Below are 26,351 nucleotides of genomic sequence, written 5' to 3' on the forward strand. Positions count from 1 at the left end.
TACACATATGGTAATATCGGGGAAATCCGGTTTGGGTGTCCTTGCGTGAAAGCAATTAACAAAGACAGGTATTACTTCACAAATCCTGTAGGAAAGAGGCGTCTTAACTTTACTGTGTTGTCTGTGTGTGTCAGACGACAAGGTGTAAACAAACCTCGGGAGGAGACAGCGCCACGAACGGTCTAAGTTATGGCGGTGGAGGAGGGGGGAAAAAGATAGGCGAGAGTTTTAAAGTTATTTATCGTTTATTTCCACTGATTTATATCAGTGGAGTTATATATTTATTATGATCTTGTGACGTAATGTTCATTCTTATACCACTGTGGGTTTGGTGATGGTCAGCTGGCATGAGTGGTAGCGTCTTCCTTAACTAGGGAGTTTAGGTGCCCAGCTGCTCCTCCAGCCAGGAGGAGGAGGCGCACGATAGGCCACGCCTTAGGAAAACGGGCAGAATCCTCACCGGATTTTGCTGGAATGCGCAGCACAAGTGGACGCCAATCGGCGGCCAGCAACGAGATGCGCATGTGAGCATTTCATGTGTTTAGTCATATATATATGTATCGCGCGCTTTCATAGAACACATAATGCCCTCCAACAGCCGGGACTCGAAGCCAGGACCTTTTGCGAGGTAATCAGGACGATCACACAGCCGAATTTTTACAGTTCCCGATTACCACGCAAAAGGTCCTGGGTTCGAGTCCTACCTGTTGCAGGGTATAATGTTATATATATATATATATATATATATATATATATATATATATATATATATATATATATATATATATATATAATTGATCCATATGATTTAAACTATGGATTTGGGAGTTCTTGAGTTAGGAAATGAACATTTGAATTGTCGTTATGGTAATGATTAAGGACACATTACGACAATCGTTTCTCTTATATCTGTAGAGAACTCCAAAATCGTCGGGAAAAATAAGTAGATAGAATTGTAGGCTAGACTATTAGCCCTTCTAATAGATGATCGATAATAGACACAAAGATCATCACTGAATGAAAATGGGAAATAGAAAAAGAGAGTAGTGGAAGTTCAAGAGTGGGAGACAAAATATTGCGCATCCACCATTGTGGGGGAGTGGGGGAGTTAATGTGGGTGGGGTAAGAGTGGGGTGATGGGGGAGAAGTAAGAGTGGGGTGAGCCAGTAAGAGTGGGGTGAGCAGTAAGAGTGGGGTGAGTGGGTGAGCAGTAAGAGTGGGGTGAGGAGCAGCAGTAAGAGTGGGGTGAGGGGGAGCAGCTGGGGGGGTGAGGTAACGAGCACCCCCCCACACAGCACATCCTCCTGGGAAGTGTGTGGGGCGTGGCCAGCCTTGAACCCTGGGCTCACAGCGAATACCAGTTTCCCTCCTGACGCCCACGGCCGCCCACTTACCTGCTTGCCTGCCTGCTTGGGGCACCACCACCGCGCATGGTCGCAGCAGCAGGACGCATGGTCCCAGCAGCAGCAGGACGCATGCTCTCAGCAGCAGCACGCATGGTCCCAGCAGCAGCACGCATGGTCTCAGCAGCAGGGCGCATGGTCCCAGCAGCAGGAGGGCGGCGCATGGCCCCAGCAAAAGGGCGATGGTCCCAGCAGCAGCAGGACGCATGGTCCCAGCAGCAGGACGCATGGTCCCAGCAGCAGATCTGAGTTCTACGCAGGCTGGTCGTGGTCGTGCGTACGTTCGATGCGTGATTCATTACGAGATGGCTCTCTCTCTCTCTCTCTCTCTCTCTCTCTCTCTCTCTCTCTCTCTCTCTCTCTCTCTCTCTCTCTCTCTCTCTCTCTCTCTCCCTGTGCGTACGTTGGTTGACGCTCGAACGCACGCTGGTAGGTAATAGATGTACGCAACCTCATGAAAGGGGCTTGGCGAGGGGTGGGTGGGGGGGTTGGGACTTATTTACGCAGAGCGTTATATGAACTGCGTAAGGTCACACCTCTACGCAAACGTACGCAAAAGAGAAAACGAATAAATATGTATATAGAACCATAGAAAACGGATCGTTGAACATCTCTGCCCAGCGGCAGACAGTGGAGGTGCGTAGGCTAGTAAACAAACTGCTGTAAACAATCTGGTACGGGACAGCTTCCCGCGCACGAGCACGCAAACAAACAAACAAACAGACAGACAGACAGACGTCTGTCTACGGAATATGCTAGGCGTATCCGAACCGACAGACTAAGTTTAACGCTGACACTACGCACATCCGATAGCAGTACGCACACTAGCAGTCGAGTTACGCATGCTGGCAGACAGGTGCATGCATTCTCACACGCCTGTCTACACACTACCAGACAGGAGGACGCAATCTGGCAGACAGTTATACGCAAACTGGCAGACAGTTATACGCAAACTGGCAGACAGTTATACGCAAACTGGCAGACAGTTGTACGCAAACTGGTAGAAATCTATACGCAATCTGGCTGACAGATGTACGCAAACTGGTAGACATCTATACGCAATCTGGCTGACAGATGTACGCCAACTGAGAGACAGTGGTGTAGCGATTAGCGTTCCTGACCGTGACGCATTCACGAGCCTCCCAGGGTCGAACGCACAGGTTCGATTCCTGGTTGCGGCAGTCGGTCCACAGTCAACCCAGCTGTTCATCCATCCTTAGGAGTTGGTCGATAAAATGAGTACCTGGCTCAGGCTAGGGTATATATGGGTATTGGGTATATGGTCGACAGTTGTACGCAAACTGGCAGAGAGCAATACGCAGGCTGGCAGAAAGTAGTACGCAAACTGGCAGAGAGCAATACGCAGGCTGGCAGAAAGTAGTACGCAAACTGGCAGAGAGCAATACGCAGGTTGGCAGAAAGTAGTACGCAAACTGGCAGAGAGCAATACGCAGGCTGGCAGAAAGTAGTACGCAAACTGGCAGAGAGCAATACGCAGGCAGGCAGAAAGTAGTACGCAAACTGGCAGAGAGCAATACGCAGGCTGGCAGAAAGCAAGTACGCAAACTGGCAGACACATGACCTCCGTCAGGACACACGTTGGAGGTAAATATGGTGGGTGGCGGCACCAGGCGAGGGGCGGGAGGCATAGGGCGGGCGGGCGTCCCAAGCGACCTTGGCCGCCATCATGATTCAGCAGAGCGCCTTCCCTCGCTAGCCGGGTACGAGCCAACAGCCTCCTCTCCGCTCCTCCTCTCTCCGCTCCTCCTCTAGTTCCTCACAAGAATGCTCTCATTTACCCCCTCATTCCCCGCGCTGATCTACGGTTTCATCCCTCCGGTGTGTTTCCCTGCGCTCCCCGCTGCGCTGCTGGGGATGGTGGTGTCCTTCGATCGACGCCGGGGGAAATAACGCCCCCCCCGGCGCAGCGTTGCCAATAGCGTGTCATCCTCGCCGGTCAGGATTTCGAATGGCGCGTCGGCACGCAGTGTTACCAACGCGCGGTCCATGTCTCATGGGCCAGCTAATGAGAAGGTCTTCAATCAGTGACGTCATGAATCCGCCTTGCATCCACTCAAGACGTCATCAATCCTCGTAAATAAGATTAATTCCTCGTAGATCCACTCGTGACGTCATAAGTCCTAAATCCACCCAGATCAGTTCATAGTGTGATAAATCCAGTAATTAATCCCGCCCTATTGTCACAAACCTTTCCATTTTCCTGGAAAAATTATCTCGTATGTCACTTGGGGAAAATCCAGTGTGTTTGGGGGGATAAGTGGCTTGATGTGTAACGAATGATTTGCGAGATTAACGAAGGACAGCTGGTGTTGCTGGCGGATTAACGAAGGACAGATAGTGTTGCTGACGGATTAACGAAGGACAGATGATGTTGCTGACAGATTAACGAAGGACAGATAGTGTTGCTGACGGATTAACGAAGGACAGATGGTGTTGTTGAAGGTTTAACGAAGGACATCTGGTGTTGCCAACGGTTTAACGAACGATAGCTGGTGTTGCCAGCGGTTTAACGAAGGACACCTTTCGTCTTGCCAGCCTACTAACGAAGGATGGCTAATGCTGCCGACGGTTTAACGAAGGCTAGTTGGTTTTTACCGACTGTTTAGCGAAGGCTAGTTGGTTTTTACCGACGGTTTAACGAAGGCTAGTTGGTTTTTACCGACGGTTTAACGAAGGCTAGTTGGTTTTTACCGACGGTCTAACGAAGAAGTGGTGGTGTTGACGGGTCGTCGCACGCCCGTCCGGTCGTACTCGACCTGGTGTAGCGACAGGTCGTTCTCATGGGTATATTACGGTCTGACCTCTGACCTTGACCCTCCAGGGGGTAGTACAAGTCACATGATCATATCCCAGGGTCGTACCGACTTGTTCAAGGGTCGTACTGTGCTTGAGGGTCGTAACGGCGTGCTTGGGGGTCGTAGCGTCTTGCCTGGAGGGTTATAGCGTCGTGCTAGGGGGTCGTAGCGTCGTGCTTGGAGGGTTATAGCGTCGTGCTTAGGGGTCGTGCTTGTAGGTCGTAGCGTCGTGCTCGGAGGGTCGTAGCGTCCTGCTTAGGGGTCGTAGAGTCGTGCTTGGAGGGCCGTAGCGTCGTGCTTGGGGGTCGTAGCGTCGTGTTTAGGGAGGGATACAACGATATTTTTTCATGTGGTCAAAATTTGCCAGGATACTATGATATTTCTGTATGATGTATGTTGATATATCCCAAATTCCCAACCATTTTCTATGGTTAGTACGCATGTTATACTACATCATGTGTATACTCGCTATATTTTCCCCTGACGTATTGACAAATTGTATATAATGTGTTTTGACTTAGTTCATCAGTCGTATTGTAAATGTATATTAAGCGATTCATGCAGAAACACCACTTGGAAGAGGTTAAGTGACCTTGTGATAAGGTAATGGGGGTCTGCATGACCCACCTTCTACCCGACCTTGACCTGACATCTCCCGGATGACCTCGCTTAGGTCATCTCAGACACAAGGATGACTTACGTATCACACGGACTAGGACGCCGCACTCAGCAGGGTCAGACAGGAGATAGAATTCCCTTTCAATCATTGCTCTGTTATGCCCACGAAATCAATCGTATATTAGATTCCTTGATGCCTTCGAACTTATAATAAGAGAATCAGTATGAAGAAGACTGTTTCCCTCAGGTGGTTTAGTAGTTATAGCGTCAGTTGCCTCAGTGACTTGTTCATTTGTGACCTGTCAGTTCCCTTTGTTTGAGTTCTTTGACCCCACGCCTGACATTATCCAGTGGGACTTTCCCTCTGCAAGACCCTGACTCGCATCTTTCCCTAGAGCTGTATAATTGAAGGAAACACGAGTCTGTCCTGAACGTTCTCTCTTGTACCAAAATCTGACATCCATTTTCTTTGATATTTTAAGGCATAACTTGTCATACTTTTGAACCGGGCTTCTACATAGATATAACGACCGACATAATATAAGCTTGTTATGTGTTTAGTTTTAGTGTGAGCTTTAAAGTCTTCTTATGATGCATTACATAATGGAATGTCCTTGTTTCTTGGTTGTATATGAGTGATCTCTTGTTTAGCAAACCGTGTCTGTAAATTACGACCACTTTGGAATGTTACAAATCTCTGGCTTACCCTCCTGGTCTTTCCTTTGATATACAAGGACTGGATTGTTACTGAAGTTATCAAGATCATCAAAAAAAGATATTCTACAGTTACTATTTGTATGAGCACACCTGAACGTAGAGCCTGAAGCTTAGATATAAAGATATAATGACTTTAGAGAGACAAAATAGCTGAGATCAGTCATCTTACTGGGATCCGATGCTCAAACAGACACGTCGCAATCCACCCAGATGGATTAATGCAACTGGGAATAGGCTTAGAATATCTGGTATTCATGAACTTTACCATGAGATATGAGAATCGCACTATCCTGCCCCGTAGGACATTATTAACCTCGCTGATATAACAATTCCCACATTCCTGGAAAAACCTGAGTTAGTGTTAAGAGGAAATAATGACACATCACCAAATTGATGCTATGATTATTGATTATAATCTCCTACAGACTATGTACACAGATGGTTCCCTACAACAGACTGCTGGTGAGGTTGGAAATGCTATTGTAATAACATGTCCTCACGATTCTTACTGTAATCTGGGACTTAGGGTCAACAACTGGCCATCCACACCCCAAAACGGAACTTTTTGTTATCCTTTTGACCCTTGTGTATGGTGAAACCTTTAAGTGTGATAGTCTCATTTGTAAAGTGATTCTATTTCATCATTAACTGCGTTAAACTCGCTCGATTCATGTGCTTGTGTCTGAAGCACGACACAGGGTAAGAAGATTACTCAAGCTGGGCATAAAGTTGATGAATCAGCCAACACATCTGACTTGAAAGATGATATTGGTTACCCTCCTTGGATCTTTACCTGCGAGAGGCCTTAACACCATAGTAAAATGAGCACAAGCAGGTCCATTTACACACACACACACACACACACACACACACACACACACACATTATATATATATATATATATATATATATATATATATATATATATATATATATATATATATATATATATATATATATATGTATAGAATGTGTGTGTGTGTGTGTGTGTGTGTGTGTGTGTGTGTGGTTTTTTACATAGAAAATCGTATCTTGCCTCTTGATGGCGGGGCATTTGAATACTTGAGAGAAAAACTTTTTCTCGATTCAAAATTTCCTGTATGATAGAGTTTTGGTTACCTAACCCTCACATAGATTAGGATGGCCAATGAAAAGTGATCAACACATACGCTGTTTTTTTTCAGTTACATTTATTTTTCTATATAGAGTAAGGTATAGAATTCATTGGAATTAATTAGTTACCTGCTGGGTGGCCACTAAGCCACAAATCTTATGCATGTTCAACGCTATGTACATTAATATGAATTTTGAATTCACTTAAAAGTCAGACCTCGAAGCGTATTATACATCGGTCATATGTAGTACAAGTGATAGGTTTAAGAGTAGGAATTAGAATTTGAAAGTTGAAAGTTCAGCATGACGTGTGAAAGAACATTGATCCCCGGATATATATTATCATAATGGAAGTGATGTAGGAGGTGGCATGCCTCTGCTCCCTCACACTCACTGCAACAGCGACGTGAGCAACCTTCACTCCTCATTCAGTGGCGAAATCTTCCAGCGGCCGTTTTACGTAAGTGACAGCCGCTGCCACTCGTTAGTATTTTAAGTTAGGGTCCATTAGAACCCCGTGTGTCACAAGGGGTCACCTGCCATGGCGTAATTCATGCTTTTAATGGGTCATTTTGAAGAGGTGGTGATAAAGTATGTACACAGTGTTCCCTGAGAATCTTTTATCTTCGTGTTTAATTTGCTGTGCTCTATGTACAGGAACATGAAACTAGGGGATTTGGATCTTATATATATATATATATATATATATATATATATATATATATATATATATATATATATATATGCATCCCAAGGGGCCTCTCAGTTATATTGCATTTTGATTAGAGAGCAAAGTGCGAGCGAGCGTGACTTGCAACGCTGTTACCAGAGTGCTAAACCACATCTTTTACCTTTATTTCCCAAATTACACCACTAACGTCATATATGAGGGAGAATGAAATTTTTAAAATTTTTCCTCATGTTATTGGCTTAGTACTGCACTTGCAAGGCGTAATAACTGATTACCCAAAGCTATGTCCTTTTAATGTGTAGCTTAAACTGATCATTTTTTTGTCTCATTTAATGGAGATACAGTAAACTAGCATTGCAAAGTAAGTTCATTAATACTCTATCTCAATTTAGGTGGTGCCTTTACACTTATGTTTTTTGACTTTTTGCAAGTTTTTGAAAAAGAAAATCTCAAACATGTAGATTATTTTTGTATAGTTTCCCAAGTGTACTACAATGTTTTGAGAGATAATATAAAAAGTTGTTCAATTTCTGTAAATTCATAAAAATGTTTTAGGGGAGCGTTACCTAAGCTGTAGGTTTTGAGGGTCAAACCTGTCAAAATCTCTTTAAATGCTACTTTTAAAAGAATACTAAGGCTGAGAAATGCTGTGCTGTTACATAAAGTATTGTGATACGTAACAGTTTCTTAGGTTACAACAATTTCATATACTAAATAACCCTACTATATGAAGGAGGATGTTTGTCTATAATCACTTCTAAATAAACTACATTTATCTCAGAAGTGTTGGCTTGATCATATTTAGGTACCCTTTTGTAGTTTAAAGATTTATTGTAAATTAAACATCATTTTCATAGTAAGCATTGTACATTTTTTCCACTAAAAGAATCGATTATGAAATATTTGCCTTACCTGGGACTGGTGTTTAGCTGTGACTGCCTTAACTGCCTTAGAAATACAGCCATTATACCAAGCACTTCTTAATGAAGTCACTGGCCACTTTGAGGGATTTGCTCTTCATTACTTGTATGTTTCTTGTGCTACAGATTGAATTAGGTGAAATTTTTCTTTGCCTTGGTGTAAGATTCAGACTGCAAATTGTTCTTTGAGGTGGCCATAATGTGACACATCCAACAGGCAATGCTACATTTGGTTTACAAGATATTCATACTGGATCTGAGCTAAGAGTATGTGTGAGTGAATCTATCCCCATATATAGAAACAAAATTATAGAGACAAATAAGGTAAACATTAAGGAACAAGTGACATGACCCCTCAGTGTGTTAAGAGCTTTATTTCTTTTATACATGAAATTTTATGTATATATTCTTATTTTGAAATAGAGTACATTTAGATAAGAAGGGTTTTACCAAATAATTTTCCTGTTATTGAAAGACATAACTGATTGAAGTTCCTTTATAACGCTGAATGTTAATTACAGTATAGATGGCTACCATTCGAGGCACCATGATGCGAGCAGTGCTAGTGCGACAGTTTGGTGGGATAGAGAACATGAAGGTTGAAAATAATGTGCCGATTCCTACCATTGGTAACAAGCAGGTATTTGATCTACTCATTGTTGATGATAAAAGTATTTTTTTCGTCATTCTTTCTCTTGGTCATCAGCAAATAATCAGGGATTCAGATTTAAATCAAGAAGTAAAACATGATTTATAATGTGCTCTGTCATCATCTCAAAGAAATCCCCACTGTTAAGGAAAATTGTTGGAATATGTTAACATTCACTCTTCTTTTCTGAAAACCCATACAAATCTTCACCTTAGCCTCCACAAGCTAATGATCAGACATCCCTCCAGTTGCACCTCTCAGCACATTAACATCCAAAAGTCTCTCTTTCGCGCGCCTGTCAATTAACACGTAATCCAATAACGCTCTCTGGCCATCTCTCCTACTTACATACGTATACTTATGTATATCTCGCTTTTTAAACCAGGTATTCCCAATCACCAGTCCTTTTTCAGCACATAAATCTACAAGCTCTTCACCATTTCCATTTACAACACTGAACACCCCATGTATACCAATTATTCCCTCAACTGCCACATTACTCACCTTTGCATTCAAATCAACCATCACTATAACCCGGTCTTGTGCATCAAAACCACTAACACACTCATTCAGCTGCTCCCAAAACACTTGCCTCTCATGATCTTTCTTCTCATGCCCAGGTGCATATGCACCAATAATCACCCATCTCTCTCCATCAACTTTCAGTTTTACCCATATTAATCGAGAATTTACTTTCTTACATTCAATCACATACAATGGGGTAAAGAGGGTGGTGAGAGTAAGTGAGCTTGGGAAGGAGACTTGTGTGAGGAAGTACCAGGAGAGACTGAGTACAGAATGGAAAAAAGTGAGAACAATGGAAGTAAGGGGAGTGGGGGAGGAATGGGATGTATTTAAGGAATCAGTGATGGATTGCGCAAAAGATGCTTGTGGCATGAGAAACGTGGGAGGTGGGTTGGTTAGAAAGGGTAGTGAGTGGTGGGATGAAGAAGTAAGATTATTAGTGAAAGAGAAGAGAGAGGCATTTGGACGATTTTTGCAGGGAAAAAATGCAATTGAGCGGGAGATGTATAAAAGAAAGAGACAGGAGGTCAAGAGAAAGGTGCAAGAGGTGAAAAAGAGGGCAAATGAGAGTTGGGGTGAGAGAGTATCGTTAAATTTTAGGGAGAATAAAAAGATGTTCTGGAAGGAGGTAAATAAAGTGCGTAAGACAAGGGAGCAAATGGGAACTTCAGTGAAGGGCGCTAATGGGGAGGTGATAACAAGCAGTAGTGATGTGAGAAGGAGATGGAGTGAGTATTTTGAAGGTTTGTTGAATGTGTTTGATGATAGAGTGGCAGATATAGGGTGTTTTGGTCGAGGTGGTGTGCAAAGTGAGAGGGTTAGGGAAAATGATTTGGTAAACAGAGAAGAGGTAGTAAAAGCTTTGCGGAAGATGAAAGCCGGCAAGGCAGCAGGTTTGGATGGTATTGCAGTGGAATCTGTTAAAAAAGGGGGTGACTGTATTGTTGACTGGTTGGTAAGGTTATTTAATGTATGTATGACTCATGGTGAGGTGCCTGAGGATTGGCGGAATGCGTGCATAGTGCCATTGTACAAAGGCAAAGGGGATAACAGTGAGTGCTCAAATTACAGAGGTATAAGTTTGTTGAGTATTCCTGGTAAATTATATGGGAGGATATTGATTGAGAGGGTGAAGGCATGTACAGAGCATCAGATTGGGGAAGAGCAGTGTGGTTTCAGAAGTGGTAGAGGATGTGTGGATCAGGTGTTTGCTTTGAAAAATGTATGTGAGAAATACTTAGAAAAGCAAATGGATTTGTATGTAGCATTTATGGATCTGGAGAAGGCATATGATAGAGTTGATAGAGATGCTCTGTGGAAGGTATTAAGAATATGTGGTGTAGGAGGCAACTTGTTAGAAGCAGTGAAAAGTTTTTATCGAGGATGTAAGGCATGTGTACGTGTAGGAAGAGAGGAAAGTGATTGATTCTCAGTGAATGTAGGTTTGCGGCAGGGGTGTGTGATGTCTCCATGGTTGTTTAATTTGTTTATGGATGGGGTTGTTAGGGAGGTGAATGCAAGAGTTTTGGAAAGAGGGGCAAGTATGAAGTCTGTTGTGGATGAGAGAGCTTGGGAAGTGTCCGTTGTTGTTCGCTGATGATACAACGCTGGTGGCTGATTCATGTGAGAAACTGCAGAAGCTGGTGACTGAGTTTGGTAAAGTGTGTGAAAGAAGAAAGTTAAGAGTAAATGTGAATAAGAGCAAGGTTATTAGGTACAGTAGGCTTGAGGGTCAAGTCAATTGAGAGGTAAGTTTGAATGGAGAAAAACTGGAGGAAGTAAAGTGTTTTAGATATCTGGGAGTGGATCTGGCAGCGAATGGAACCATGGAAGCGGAAGTGAATCATAGGGTGGGGGAGGGGGCGAAAATCCTGGGAGCCTTGAAGAATGTGTGGAAGTCGAGAACATTATCTCGGAAAGCAAAAATGGGTATGTTTGAAGGAATAGTGGTTCCAACAATGTTGTATGGTTGCGAGGCGTGGGCTATGGATAGAGTTGTGCGCAGGAGGATGGATGTGCTGGAAATGAGATGTTGGAGGACAATGTGTGGTGTGAGGTGGTTTGATCGAGTAAGTAATAATAGGGTAAGAGAGATGTGTGGAAATAAAAAAGAGCGTGGCTGAGAGAGCAGAAGAGGGTGTTTTGAAATGGTTTGGGCACATGGAGAGAATGAGTGAGGAAAGATTGACCAAGAGGATATATGTGTCGGAGGTGGAGGGAACGAGGAGAAGTAGGAGACCAAATTGGAGGTGGAAAGATAGAGTGAAAAAGATTTTGAGTGATCGGGGCCTGAACATGCAGGAGGGTGAAAGGCGGGCAAGGAATAGAGTGAATTGGATCGATGTGGTATACCGGGGTTGACGTGCTGTCAGTGGATTGGATCAGGGCATGTGAAGCGTCTGGGGTAAACCATGGAAAGTTATGTGGGGCCTGGATGTGGAAAGGGAGCTGTGGTTTCGGGCATTATTGCATGACAGCTAGAGACTGAGTGTGAACGAATGTGGCCTTTGTTGTCTTTTCCTAGCGCTACTTCGCACACATGTGGGGGAAGGGGGATGGTATTCCATGTGTGGCGAGGTGGCGATGGGAATGAATAAAGGCAGACAGCGTGAATTGTGTGCATGGGTATATATGTATGTGTCTGTGTGTGTATATGTATGTGTACATTGAGATGTATAGGTATGTATATTTGCGTGTGTGGTCGTGTATGTATATACATGTGTATGGGGGTGGGTTGGGCCATTTCTTTCGTCTGTTTCCATGCGCTACCTCGCAAACGCGGGAGACAGCGACAAAGCAAAATAGATAAATAAATAGATAATATATATATATATATATATATATATATATATATATATATATATATATATATATATATATATATATATATATATATATATCTTTTCTTTCTTTCATACTATTCGCCATTTCCCGCATTAGCGAGGTAGCGTTAAGAACAGAGGACTGGGCCTTTGAGGGAATATCCTCACCTGGCCCCCTTCTCTGTTCCTTCTTTTGGAAAATTAAATTTCATACATATTCACAATTTCCCGCAGTAGCAAGGTAGCGTTAAGAACAGAGGATTGACCCTTGGAGAGAAAATCCTCACTTGGCCCCCTTCTTTAATTTTTAACTCATTTTGCATGCTTTTAATGTGGAACTGCAGTAAACCCAGTTAACAGTATGTACCTAAGTGTGCAAAGAAATATCATCTGGCTGTAAACCCTTTTCTTGTGTGTGCAGCTATATAACTGTAAAGAATTTAACAATATTAATCTCAATGTTAACAGATAATGGTTAAGGTGCTTGTGAGTGGCGTAAATCCTGTTGACACATACATTCGTAGTGGCTTTTATGGCAAACTTCCTGATCTACCATATATACCAGGAAGAGATGCAGCTGGTTTGGTTCAGAGGATTGGATCAGAGGTTACAAAGTTTAAGGTTAGTTTTACCATATGTAATTCAGGTGGAATGGAGAGTGTTTTCTGTCCACCCTTGTATGACTCCTTCTTTCAAGGTGTATGATGACATTCTTATCCTTACATATAGGGAGACATAAACAGTAAAAAGTGATTTTAGCCATATAAAGCATGACCATAAGAATGATTGAATCTCCTTGCAACTTTTATTGAAACTTAATACATTTCTGCTGGATGTGTTCTATTTGACAGTCATTTCAACTGAAAGCAGATGAAAAAAAAGAATAATGTGATAAAGTGATATTTTGTAGCTGCTACCACTCCTGTACTTTCTTAAAAAGTTACAAATTAAGTTTTTATAGTGAAATTTGTTGGGATGAAATGAATTTTTACATAAGGTGCTCTGGAACAACAGTAATATAAAAACAAAATATTCATTGAAAAAATCTAAAGAAAATAGAAAAGAATCCCCTCTCTGAGACATATTGATGATCATGATACAAAAATTGATAGAAATTTAACCATAAACAACTGATCTTTAGGAGAAACATTTGAGAAAATAAGACTTAAAGTTGGTGCTGTAAATAAATCATATATTCCTTCCTCTGGAGCCCCATGGTATGAGAAACTTACCACTTATAGAAATCATCTTTGAAAATGATTAGTGAACCCCAAAAATATCCTGAGTTTGTGCTGCTTAACAGTTTATAAACAGGATGTTTAAGAGAACTAGTTAGGTTAATTAAACACTGAGATCACTATACCTTTGTGTGAAACAGAAAAATGGTAAAGGTTAAGACTTTTTCATTGTCATCAATTTTTTGGCTGTATAAGCCAAATGAAGTGATAAAGCCCCAGACGGCCTCAAACTTTAAAGTCTAATTTAAGGGATAGAAAAGGAAGTGGATTAGAAAAATAATCAAAACAAGCATAGATATAGTGTGGTTAGACAGGTTCAAAATGCAGTTTATGCTCAGTGCTGTGAAAATGGTCATAAGATTAATTATGTATTCTATAGGGAACGAGAAGACTTGTGTTAGTAGATCCAATAATGTATGTTGTAATGTGTAATATGATTGATGAGAGTATAGACAATGGAGTAGGTAGTAAGACTGAGGAAATGGGAATGGTCAAGGACATGTGCCAGTATATATTGTTGGGTCTAAAGTGCTTATATTTCTTATAAGTACCTGAGTGCTTTTTAGATTTTATGCTGTAATTTTATTAAATCTTTTCCCATTTAATGAATGGCAGTAAAAAAGATTTGGATAAATTCCCATCATATGGATATAATTGATCCTGCAAATTTGAGATAAAGGCATCCAGTACTCTTAGGTATAACCAGATCATAACCACTGTTAGTAGATTTGTTAGGTTGATCTTATGCACTATTTTTGTGTTCCATTTCACAAGGATCTGATGAGATAAATGCTTTTACAGCCTGGAGATCGGGTCTTCACTTGTCAAAGTGGACAGATGGGAACACTGGCAGAATATACCTGTGTAGATGAATCTAATGTTCATCCTCTGGATGAAAAGCTAAGTTATTCTCAGGGTGCAAGCATTGGCATTCCATACTTCACTGCATATCGAGCTCTGTTTACAAAGTAATTTTTTTTCATAAACTTTACAAGTCTTTCTATAACAAGATATAAGTTAGGTGTTTTCTTGTTGGGATATGTTATGTTATGTTATGATTACCTGGTCTTATAGGTAATATCCCATACATGAAGTGGGTGGCAGCAACAAGTTAGGTGCTACTGTCTTTACACATTTGTGCTTGAAGTGAAAGAAACTGACATTGGTGCTTGGAACCTTCTGTGATTTGCTTACATTATGAAAGAATATACTGTAACTATGATTAGCCTCTGCTGTTGATGATATTCCGAATTGATATGTAACTTCAGAATTTGGAAGTCCACTCACGTGTGTTTTGGCCTACATTTTGATGCCAAATTAAAGTTGGAAATGTAAGAAAATGGTCAAATTCACACTTTATTATTACATGATAAACTTAGATTTAAAGAGGCATCATAAATGGATACGTAGGAAATATAGATTTCAGAGTTAGGCAAAGGTCACTACTTGTTTGTATTCAAAGCTTGGAACATTGGTTTGTTGAACTTGTATGATAGTGATAGCTGCAAAAGTATAGATAGTAAGTCAGAGAGACCAAAGTCTTTCTCTTTATATCATGCAAGTGCAGAATTAGTTTAGTCATAGAAAGATTTTTTAACAACCATAAGCTTGAAGAAGTTGGTGTTTATGAGGTTAATGGGTTTAACATTTTATTGTTGTATCTTTTATTGAGGATGTAAGGCATGTGTATGTGTAGGAAGAGAGGAAAATGATTGGTTCTCAGTGAATGTTGGTTTGCAGCAGGGGTATGTGATGTTTCCATGGTTGTTTAATTTGTTTATGGATGGGGTTGTTTGGGAGGTGAATGCAAGAGTTTTGGAAAGAGGGGCAAGTATGCAGTCTGTTGTGGATGAGAGAGCTTGGGAAGTGAGTCAGTTGTTGTTCACTGATGATACAGCGCTGGTGGCTGATTCGTGTGAGAAACTGCAGAAGCTGGTGACTGAGTTTGGTAAAGTGTATGAAAGAAGAAAGCTGAGAGTAAATGTGAATAAGAGTAAGGTTATTAGGTACAGTAGGGTTGAGGGACAAGTCAATTGGGAGGTAAGTTTGAATGGAGAAAAACTGGAGGAAGTAAAGTGTTTTAGATATCTGGAAGTGGATTTGGCAGCGGATGGAACCATGGAAGTGGAAGTGAATCATAGCGTGGGGGAGGGGGCGAAAGTTCTGGAAGCGTTGAAGATTGTGTGGAAGTCGAGAACATTAACTCGGAAAGCAAAAGTGGGTATGTTTGAAGGAATAGTGGTTCCGACGATGTTATATGGTTGTGAGGCGTGGGCTATAGATAGATTTGTGCGGAGGAGGGTGGATGTGCTGGAAATGAGATGTTTGAAGACAATATGTGGTGTGAGGTGGTTTGATCGAGTAAGTAATAATAGCGTAAGAGAGATATGTGGTAATAAAAAGAGTGTGGTTGAGAGAGCAGAAGAGGGTGTTTTGAAATGGTTTGGTCACATGGAGAGAATGAGTGAGGAAAGATTGACCAAGAGGATATATGTGTCGGAGGTGGAGGGAACGAGGAGAAGTGGGAGACCAAATTGGAGGTGGAAAGATGGAGTGAAAAAGATTTTGAGTGATCGGGGCCTGAACATGCAGGAGGGTGCAAGGAATAGAGTGAATTGGAACGATGTGGTATACTGGGGTCGAGGTGCTGTCAGTGGATTGAACCAGGGCATGTGAAGTGTCTGGAGTAAACCATGGAAAGTTCTGTGTGGCCTGGATGTGGAAAGGGAGCTGTGGTTTCAGTGCCTTATACATGACAGCTAGAGACTGAGTGTGAACGAATGTGGCCTTTGTTGTCTTTTCCTAGCGCTACCTCGCACACATGCGGGGAGAGGGGGTTGTTATTTCATGTATGGCGGGGTTGGCGATGGGAATGAATAAAGGCAGACAGTATGAATTATGTACATGTGTATTTATGTATATATCTGTGTGTGTATATATATGTATACGTTGAGATGTATAGGTATGTATATTTGCGTATGTGGACGTGTATGTATATACATGTGTATGTGGGTGGGTTGGGCCATTCTTTCGTCTGTTTCCTTGTGCTGCCTTGCTAACGCAGGAGACAGCAACAAAGCAAAATAGATGAATAGATAAATATCTTTTATTATAATTCTAATATGATCAGCCATTATGTATATAATAATAGAACTGTTCTTTATGATTTTATTTTCTTCAATCAATAGAGCTCAAGCTAAGAAGAATGAACGAGTCTTAATTCATGGTGCAAGTGGTTCTGTTGGTCTAGCTGCTGTGCAGATGGGCAAAGCATATGGTTTGTATTTCTTATTCCTTTTACATCCTTTAAATGCATATTCTTTTCAGAAAGTAGCTTAACTTTCATGCTAAAGGTTTAATTTACTATAGGTTGGTATGTCTTTACTCATATCAGATGTCTGGACTTGTAGCTTCAAGGAAATGATATTGTTTCATCACAGATTAATGGAGGAATTATTGAAGTGATCAGCCTCATGTTTTACCGTCAGATCTTTCTGTGATTTAGTTTTGCAGTAATCATTTTAAATGTGTCGATGTTTTAGGTAGTAGTTGGTAGGCAGCCACCGAATAGAGAAGTCAGGATGGTAGTCCTCAATTAGTCTTTTGATTAAAGTTTGATTTTATGTAGTTGAAAATCCTAAAGCACAAATAGGATAATCAGTGCGTTTGATGTAATAAATTTTCATTTTTCAAAGTATACACTGTAAAGTGTTCAAGCAGTGCTGGGAGGGGAGAGAACCTGCTTTGCTCTATTTTCCTCAGTACTGAGTAGGCCTTTGTATTCTATCTATCTATCTATCTATCTATCTATATCTCTGGTGCCTGTTCCAACTGGAATCTCCGTAAGTAGTGAATTCCAGTGCTGCTTTTTAGCCTTTTTGCACCACCTTTGGCAGGCCATTGGCAGAGGGCAACTCTAACGTTGTGTTTGCAGGGGCTCCTACCTAATGTTCCTACAGACTACTTCTACCTAATGCCCCAACCTACTACTTCTACCTAATGCTCCTGCCTAAATGTTCCTTCTAACTACTTATATCTGCTGCCCATACCATTTTGTCAAAAGGCAGGGCTAGTGCATAGTGTTTACCACTGGAAAATCTAGAGTTATGAAGAATAAGCTGTGTGAGTTCAGTGTTGTCAAGTGTTACATATGACAAGGAGAAATTGTATATTTGTGGACAGAATGCTAGTAGTCCATGTGTGGTTAAGGCAGAATGAAAAAAACAGCTACCTGGGTTAGAGGAGTGCAACCTGACAACCACTGAAGTACTGGCTCACTATGCAGCTGTCACTAACCCTCCCAATACCCAGGTGGTTGACTCTATCTCTCATATAGACAAGGAGGAAAATAGATGTAGAGCAGGCCAAAAACAGAAAAGTTGAAATGGGAAGCAATTGTTGAAGTTACTTGTTGATAAACTAGAAGCTATGTGTGTGTTTGATTCATCCCAAGTAAATAGAGCATGTTTTGAGGATAATTAATTGACAGTAAAGTGTTTCACATAGATGACAAAGTATTCAGTTGGACTGCAGAGATAAAGCAAGAATTTGTTATGAGGTGAAAAGTGACAGTATTATTTCTTTCACATATAACCAGTTTGCCTTATGATACCTTCAACCTTTAGATAATTAATACTGAAACATGTAAGCACTGCTTTATAGCAACAGCTTTCTTGCAGGTTTACATATAGTTGGAACTGCTGGTACAAAAGAGGGCATGGACCTTGTGTCAGGTGTGGGTGCAGATGAAGTTTTTAATCATCATGATCCAAAATACTTCGATAAACTTCAGAAAGGAGAGAAATTTGATGTCATTCTTGAAATGCTTGCCAATGTCAATCTAGGGAAGGACCTCATTCTTATGAAGCCTAGAGGAAGAACTGTTGTGAGTATCGATACATATGATTTTAAAAACCTTTGATCATTGATATATAAAGCAACGTTTGTAAAACAAGTGCTCTATCTTTATTCCGGTTGCTTTTCTGTGTCCTCCTTCATTGTTGTCTTTTTGCACCTCTGTCCCTAAATCGATTGCATTGTTATCTTCACTCAAGTGGAATATAGTATCTTCCCATCACCCCCTACATAGCAAATGCCTCAACACTCTATAATGTATTTTTACATCGATCATTAATGACATTCTCTCTTCACCATTCAAGATGATGTTACTCTCTGGTAGCTATCTCTTTGAAAGATAATGCCCAGTTGCACTTACTCTATTGCTTTTAGATATTTAGGAATTGTTTTATCTGTTTTTGTTATTGTCCATATATGTCCTGTAATTTGAAAGCACAGTTTCATCCCATCATCCATCTGTCATTTATTCATCTTTGGTAGTCTTACCTCAACATACAGCTAAACCATGGTCTTATCTTGAAAGTCTGTATCTTATATTTATAGTACAATGTACAGTTGTTTTCCAGCATGTCAAGAATTGAGTGGCATGAAACCCATAACTACAGCATTTGGTGGGATGTGAGATTGAATGGAGAAAAATTGGAAGAAGTGATATCTTAAAGTGGACATGGCAGCAATTGGAACCATGGAAGTGGAAGTGAGTCATAGGGTGGGGGAGGGGGCAGAGGCTCTGGGAGCACTGAAGAATATTTGGAAAGAGAGAACGTTATCTAGGTGAACAAAAAATGGTTGTTTGAAGGAATAGTAGTCCCAATGATATCATATGGATGCTAGGCATGGGCTCTCAGTAAGGTTGTGTAAAGGAGGGTGGATGTGTTGGAAATGAAATGTTTAAGGACAGTAGTTGCTTCAGTCAAGTAAGTAATTTAAGGGTAAGAAAGATGTGTAATAAAAAGAAAGTTTGGTTGAGAGATCAGAAGAGGGTGTGCTGAAGTGGTTTGTACATATGGAAAGACTGAGTAAGGAAACATTAACAAAGAGGATATGTGTGTCAGAAGTGGAGGGAACAAGGAGAATGGGGAGACTGAGTTGAGGATGGAAGAATGAAGTGAAAAAGATTTTGAGTGATCTGGGTCTGAACATGCAGGATAGAGTTAATTGGAACACTGTGGTATACTAGGTTAAACATGCTGTCAGTGGACTGAGTTGGGGCTTGTGAAGTGTCCAGGGTGGACCATGGAGGGGTATTTAGGGCTTAGATGTGGATAAGAAGCTGTGGTTTCAATGCATTATACATGACAGGTAGAGAAAGGATATGGATTTGTTCCCGGCATGAGCATGGAAAATGGTAGTCAAGTATGAAAGAAAGAAAAACCTATAACTAGTTCAGGTTTGCTTTGAGGTATGCCTCTTATAAAAAGGTTTAATGTGGCTCACAGCAAAAAAAAAGTTCCACCTCTGTCCATGAAACTTAATATTAGTGTTTGTGTGCCACCTATACAAAATGGTAGACATCTGGGGATCACTTTGTTTTTTGTTGCTGTGATCTGTCTGTCTGTTTTCTGCCATCAGGAGTCACTCTTTAATCTGCATCGTCTTATCTCTGGTCATAGCTTGAAAAGTCTGAATAGAAACTCATGAATTTCTGTCCTCTTGTTACCCAGCATCAGAATAACTGAATGGCTAAAACTCATAATTAGTTTTGATTTTTTTCCTGGTTCATACTGATAAAAACATTGAACTGAGAACTTAACCTGACTCACATATTGGTGAAAATTCCAACTTTGGCCATGGAATATATCACACATGATTTTGATGTTTTCCAAGCAATATTCGGTCCATTTTTTTCTACCATGCAGGACCACAGGTAATACTAGTGTTCCATGGATCATGCTACTGGTATAATGTAGTTTATAAAACATTTAACATCTTAACATGCCTCAGAGGAGTTTTACTTTAGTTAAGGTTATACGGAGTGTATTTATACTCAAATTTTGTAAATATATTCCCCATTTACCGAAATATCTTGCTGTTTTTTTCTTTGTAGGTAATTGGCTCACGAGGAAGTGTGACCATTGATCCACGTGACTTTATAAGCACAGAAGCAGTTGTGATGGGTGTTGCTGTTTTGAGTGCTTCACCTGTAAGTGTTTTCACTTCACTTAGTTTTTGTATTAGCATAGTTACTGAAAAAAGAAATTGGCAGATGATTATATCAAGTTACAGTAAGTAGAAGACATTAAGTTCAATCACCAAAACAGTAATTTAACACCCTTTTTACCTTTTCTTCCATGTGCATACTTTTCAGGTGAATCTTGGCCATCTTACTCCTTTTCTGTATTTATACACCACTCTATTAGTTGTATGCTAAATGCTCACCAATATACTGGCAGTAGAGGATGTTGAAAGTAAATGCAAGTATATTTTTTATATTTCTTTATTATACTTAATCACTATTTTCCCGCATCAGCGAGGTAGCGATATGAAACAGACAAAGAATGGCCCACACATATACACATACATATACACACATATATATATATATATATATATATATATATACATAAACGCCCATAGAGGCACATATACATACATGTACAGATCAACATATACATACACAGACATATACATTTATACACATGTATATATTCATACTTGCTTACCTTCACCCATTACTGTTGCTTCCCCACCACACAGGAAATAGCATCCTCCCCCCCCTTTTTTCAGTGAGGTAGTGCCAAGAAAGACAAAAAGACTACATTTGTTCATGCTCAGTCTCTAACTGTCATGTGTAATGCACTGAAACCACAGCTCCCTATCTACATCCAGGCCCTACAGACCTTTCCATGGTTTACCTGAGAAGCTTCACATGTCCTGGTTTAGTCCATTGACATGACGTCGACCCCAGTATACCACATCATTCCAATTCACTCTATTTCTTGCACACCTTTCACTTTCCTGTATGTTTAGGCTCTGATCCCTCAAAATCTGTTTCACTCAACCCTTCCACCTCCAATTTGGTCTCCCACTTCCTGTTCCCTTCACTTCTGACACATATATCCTCTTTGTCAATGTTTCCTCACTCATTCTCTCCATATGTCAAGAGCATTTCAACACACCCTCTTCTGCTCTCAACAACACTTTTTATTACCGCACATCTCTCTTACCCTTTCATTACTTACTCGATCATACCACCTCACACCACATATTGTCCTCAAACATTTCATTTCCAACACATCCACCCCCCTCCATACAACCTTATCTATAGCCCATGCCTGGCAACCATGTAACATTGTTGGAACTACTATTCCTTCAAGCATACTCATTTTTGCTCTTCTAGATAACATTCTCCCTTTCCACACATTCTTCTTCACTCCCAAAACCTTTACCCCCTCCCGAACCCTGTGACTCACTTCTGCTTCCATGGCTCCATTAACTGCCAACTCTACTCCCAGATATCTAAAACACTTCACTTCCTCCAATTTTTTTCCATTCAAACTTACATCCCAATTAATGTGTCCCTTGACCCTACCAAACCTAATAACCTTGCTCTTATTCACATTTACTCTCAACTTTCTCCTTTCACACACTTTTCCAAGCTCAATTGCCAACTTCTGCAGTTTCTCACTCGAATCAGCCACTAGAGCTGTATCATCGGCAAACAACATAATGAGGGATAAGCCTCTGAATTAAAACAAAGTTTTTACAACTTGTAAAGTCTCTACATGACCGTTAGACTTATTCATGATGATATACTTAAGTTTGTCACTGAATGTTAGTGTTATTCATTCCTTTTTACTGACTGTTTTTCTTTTTCATGGTTGCCTGTTTAATTATACATATTTAAAAGAATTTCCCTAATGATTTAGGATTTTATTTTTCAATTCATTTGTGCATGTTTAAAGTTCACAATTGTAATGCAATATTTCGATGATTATTATATGATATAAATGTCTATTTCAGACAATCTGAGATTTTTTTTATCTAACTGATGCAATGGTTTATATAATCCATTAGATGGAGTCAGAGTCAGCAGAATATGTATTAGATGGAATTAATGCTGGCTGGGTGAAGCCTGTTGTGAACAGAGTTTACCAGTTAGAGGAGGTAAGTTACTCACAGAAATGATGTATTAGGTTAAACATAATTTTGAGCAATCAGGGCCTAAACATGCAGGAGGGAGAAGGGTGTGCATGGAATAGAATGAATAGGGACAGCGTGGTATTGGGGGTCAATGTGTTGTCAGCAGACTGACCCAAGGCATTTGAAACATCTGGGATAAAACATGGAAAGGTCTGTGGGGCCTGGATGTGCAGATAGACCTGTGGTTTCAGATCATCACACATGACAGGTCATGTATGGATGTGAGCAAATGTGGCTTTTCTTTGTATGTTTCCTGGTTCAACCTTGCTGATGCAAGGGGTGGCAGTGCTCTTTCCTGGGGGCAGGATGGCACCAAGAATGGATGAGGTGAAGAAGTATGAATATATACATGTTTGTAAGTATGTATGTATGTAAGTATGTATGTTTATATACATTTATGTTTTTTATACACATTCACCATTTCCCGTATAAGCGAGTTACCATCAAAAAGAGGTGACAAAGCCTTACAGGAAAATCCTCACTTGACCCATGTATCTGTTCCTTCTTTTTGAAAAGTTAAAGTGGAGGGGAGAATTTCCAGCTGCAGGTTGATCATGTAAGGAAGGACAGCATAAAAGAAAGGTTTGGTGGTAAGCAGAGTATGAATAAGAGCTGATCAGGGTTACTGAAGTGATTGAAACATATGGAGAAAATATAAACAGAGAGATTAAGAAAGATATACAGTATGTATTAGATGTGAAGGGATCAAGTAGAGTAAGGGAGACTAAGGAGATGAAAAGATAGAGTGCAAGAGGCTCTGAGACACGAGCATGTCAGAGGGTGAGAGGCATATGTGCGGTAGAACGAATTGGGGTGTTTTGATATATAGGGAGGCAATGCGCTGTCTTTGGGTGGAACCAGGGCTTACCAAGCAGTCAGGAGAAAGCATGAAATGGTCTGTAGAGTTTGACTGTGGGTGGAGGACTCTGTTTTCAGGACATTATACATGACAGTTTGAGAATGGATGTAAGTGTGGCCATTGCTCATCCTTTCCTGATTCTTTCTTGGTATAGCAAGGAATGGCTACAAGCATGAAAAAATCATTATGTACAACACTTGGACCCCCCCTTTATGAGCTTCCTTTTAGCTTTGAGATTGTACTTCATGCAGGAGCAGGGTTAGGTAGACTCATTTGTGATGAGAAAGTCCTCAGCAATTTGTATTATTTTGTTTGTTGAGAATGATAACCCTCATCAAAGGTTATGGACTCATCAACTGCAAGGTGAATCTGTTATTAAGTTAATCTAGTGTGAAACTGATATACCAAGAAGTACCTAAAGAAATACATACTTCAGAGGGTTCCTTCAAGTACAGAAGATTAAAGGTCAACATAAAGGTATTGTTGCACCTTTTCAGTTTCACTGAACTTTTCATCCCCAAAATCATCCTGTTTGGAGTTTAGAACAAAGGCATTGTATTATAAATGGATTGACAAATAGGACATACTTTTGTGATGGGTGAGCAGATAACTTCTGAGTTTATCCACCAAACTTAATTGCAATCCTTGCAGTTATCAATGAATTATACTTAAGGTGATATTCCTCACACTATGTTGTCATAATGTAGGTTTTTTTCCTTTTTGTTTTCCTCAGGCTGGCCAAGCTCACCATGATATCATACATGGCACAGGTACAAAAGGGAAACTAGTAGTTAAGGTGCAGGAGCCATGATATGGCTTCAGTATGAGAATTATTTAATATCAAAACAGTTATTATAGAATTTCTTTCTTTGTGGGAGTATTGCTTTATATCATGTGTTATAACATTTATAAAGGTATAAAAGGAAAACTGGTAGTTAAGGTGCAGGATCCATAATATGGCTTCAGTATGGAAATGCTTTACTGTCAAATATTGTCAAATCACTTTCTTTATGGGAGTGTTGCTTTTATATAACATTTATAAATGAAAGATGCAAAGATATTTCTTTTGGCATATAGATAATGATATTGTGATCGTTTTACATCTCAGCTTCAGGATATCAGCCCTAGTGTTCATAGTGAACATTGTCTTACACAGTTTATGTTTTATCTATCTATATTTCATGACACCTGTTCCTTTTGGGAACTCCTTTGAGGGGGTGATTATATATATTATCAAATCAGACAGTGAATTGAAATTTAAGATGTACTAGACCAACTCATGTTCATAGCTATATACATTATTTTTCTGGTAGCCATGAGTCTGTGAAAATGTCAGTATTTACATGTATGTTTTCAAGAACTTACAGAATCTGTGACCCAGAACACTTAAACGATGAAAGAGGATACATTAGCCAATAAATTGTTATCCATCATCATTTGTTATCCTTAGGGATAGTGGAGAAAGAATACTCCCCACATATTCCTCGTGTGTTTCAGAAGGCAACTAAAAGGGATGTGAGTAGGGGGCTGGAAATCCTCCCTTCCTGTGTTTACTTTTCCAAAAGAAGGGGGCTAAGTGAGAATTTTCCCTCTAAGGGAAATTGCAGAAATGTATGAAAAGAAAATAATTATTTATGGATGAATGCTTAGTCAAAGCACAAACATCTTACTAGAGTAATGATGTGAGATCTCAGATAGTTATGAGGAACCTTCTAAGTTTACCATTCCGCAGAGAGTTTGTACCCCAGGTGAATATTTTATTCTAAAGACTATAGAGTAATGATGTTTTCAAATATGAAACAACAATCGAAAGTATGGTAAAGATCAACCCTTGTTTGGTAATGTTGGAAGCATAAATATCTTTCCATTTAAATGTCAAACAGGAAAGAAGTTAGGATATAGTCTTAGCCACTGCAGATCCAGTATTATAATTGGGTCTGAGTCTAGTGCATTTTTTAAGAGATTATCATCATATGATTGACAGGAACAGGTAATTTTGTTCATGGATGTGCTGACTAGATAAACAAAGCGTGATTGAGGTATCCTGTCTAATCAAAAAACAAGACAAGGTGGAACTTGATGATGGAACGTAAACGTATTGAATGATATGTTAATCAATTCTATTCATAATATACCAAACATAAAGGCAGCATTCTCAAACTGTAGTCAGGGTTGAATTCATGCAAGGTCAGGTTTGATTCCATGATTCTCAGGTTCTGGTGGGTCAAGTGTACTCTTGTTCCTTAGGCAATGGTGGGTCAGGCGAGGAGCCTTGTTCCTCATCTTATTTGTTTGTTTGCCCTTTGTAGAGTTCTTCTTCCCCTTAGAAGAAGTCTTTGAATATAGATTATTAGATTGGGAAACTTTTCTTTCATTTTCATTTTTCCTTTGAGTTATGATGTTGTCTACTGCAAGTACCACTGTGAATCCTCTCTCTCTCTCTCTCTCTCTCTCTCTCTCTCTCTCTCTCTCTCTCTCTCTCTCTCTCTCTCTCTCTCTCTCTCTCTCTCTCTCTCTCTCTCTCACTGTCTCTCTATTTATAGGTATGTATATGTGTGGGCGTGTATGTATATACATGTGTATGTGGGTGGGTTGGGCCATTCTTTCGTCTGTTTCCTTGCGCTACCTCGCTAACGCGGCAGACACACACACACACACACACACACGCACACACACACACACCCATATATATATATATATATATATATATATATATATATATATATATATATATATATATATATATATATATATATATATATATATATATTTGGTGGAAGAAGAAAGTTAAGAGTAAATGTGAATAAGAGCAAGGTTATTAGGTACAGTAGGGTTGAGGGTCAAGTCAATTGGGAGGTGAGTTTGAATGGAGAAAAACTGGAGGAAGTAAAGTGTTTTAGATATCTGGGAGTGGATCTGGCAGCGGATGGAAACATGGAAGCGGAAGTGGATCATAGGGTGGGGGAGGGGGCGAAAATCC

General features: G+C 40.3%; 1 protein-coding gene across 2 annotated transcripts in view; it reads left to right on the plus strand.

Annotated features, from left to right (window-relative positions):
- Positions 1–24,804, plus strand: part of LOC139748199 (quinone oxidoreductase-like) — a 33,665-nt gene extending 8,861 nt beyond the window's left edge. The window contains exons 1-9 of one of the 2 annotated variants that reach the window (XM_071661022.1): positions 6,999–7,127; positions 8,800–8,918; positions 12,743–12,895; positions 14,314–14,480; positions 16,701–16,789; positions 18,192–18,397; positions 20,417–20,512; positions 22,387–22,476; positions 24,105–24,804. In XM_071661022.1, coding sequence (XP_071517123.1) covers positions 8,805–8,918; positions 12,743–12,895; positions 14,314–14,480; positions 16,701–16,789; positions 18,192–18,397; positions 20,417–20,512; positions 22,387–22,476; positions 24,105–24,182 — 993 coding nt within the window. In that variant the 5' untranslated portion in view covers positions 6,999–7,127; positions 8,800–8,804 and the 3' untranslated portion in view covers positions 24,183–24,804. Of the gene's footprint in view, positions 1–6,998; positions 7,128–8,799; positions 8,919–12,742; positions 12,896–14,313; positions 14,481–16,700; positions 16,790–18,191; positions 18,398–20,416; positions 20,513–22,386; positions 22,477–24,104 lie in introns of those variants that run through there. The other variant, XM_071661023.1, reaches the window with a different exon arrangement.
- Positions 24,805–26,351: the final 1,547 nt, after the last annotated feature.

Source organism: Panulirus ornatus, chromosome 73, assembly GCF_036320965.1.
Source record: "Panulirus ornatus isolate Po-2019 chromosome 73, ASM3632096v1, whole genome shotgun sequence".
Taxonomy (NCBI): domain Eukaryota; kingdom Metazoa; phylum Arthropoda; class Malacostraca; order Decapoda; family Palinuridae; genus Panulirus; species Panulirus ornatus.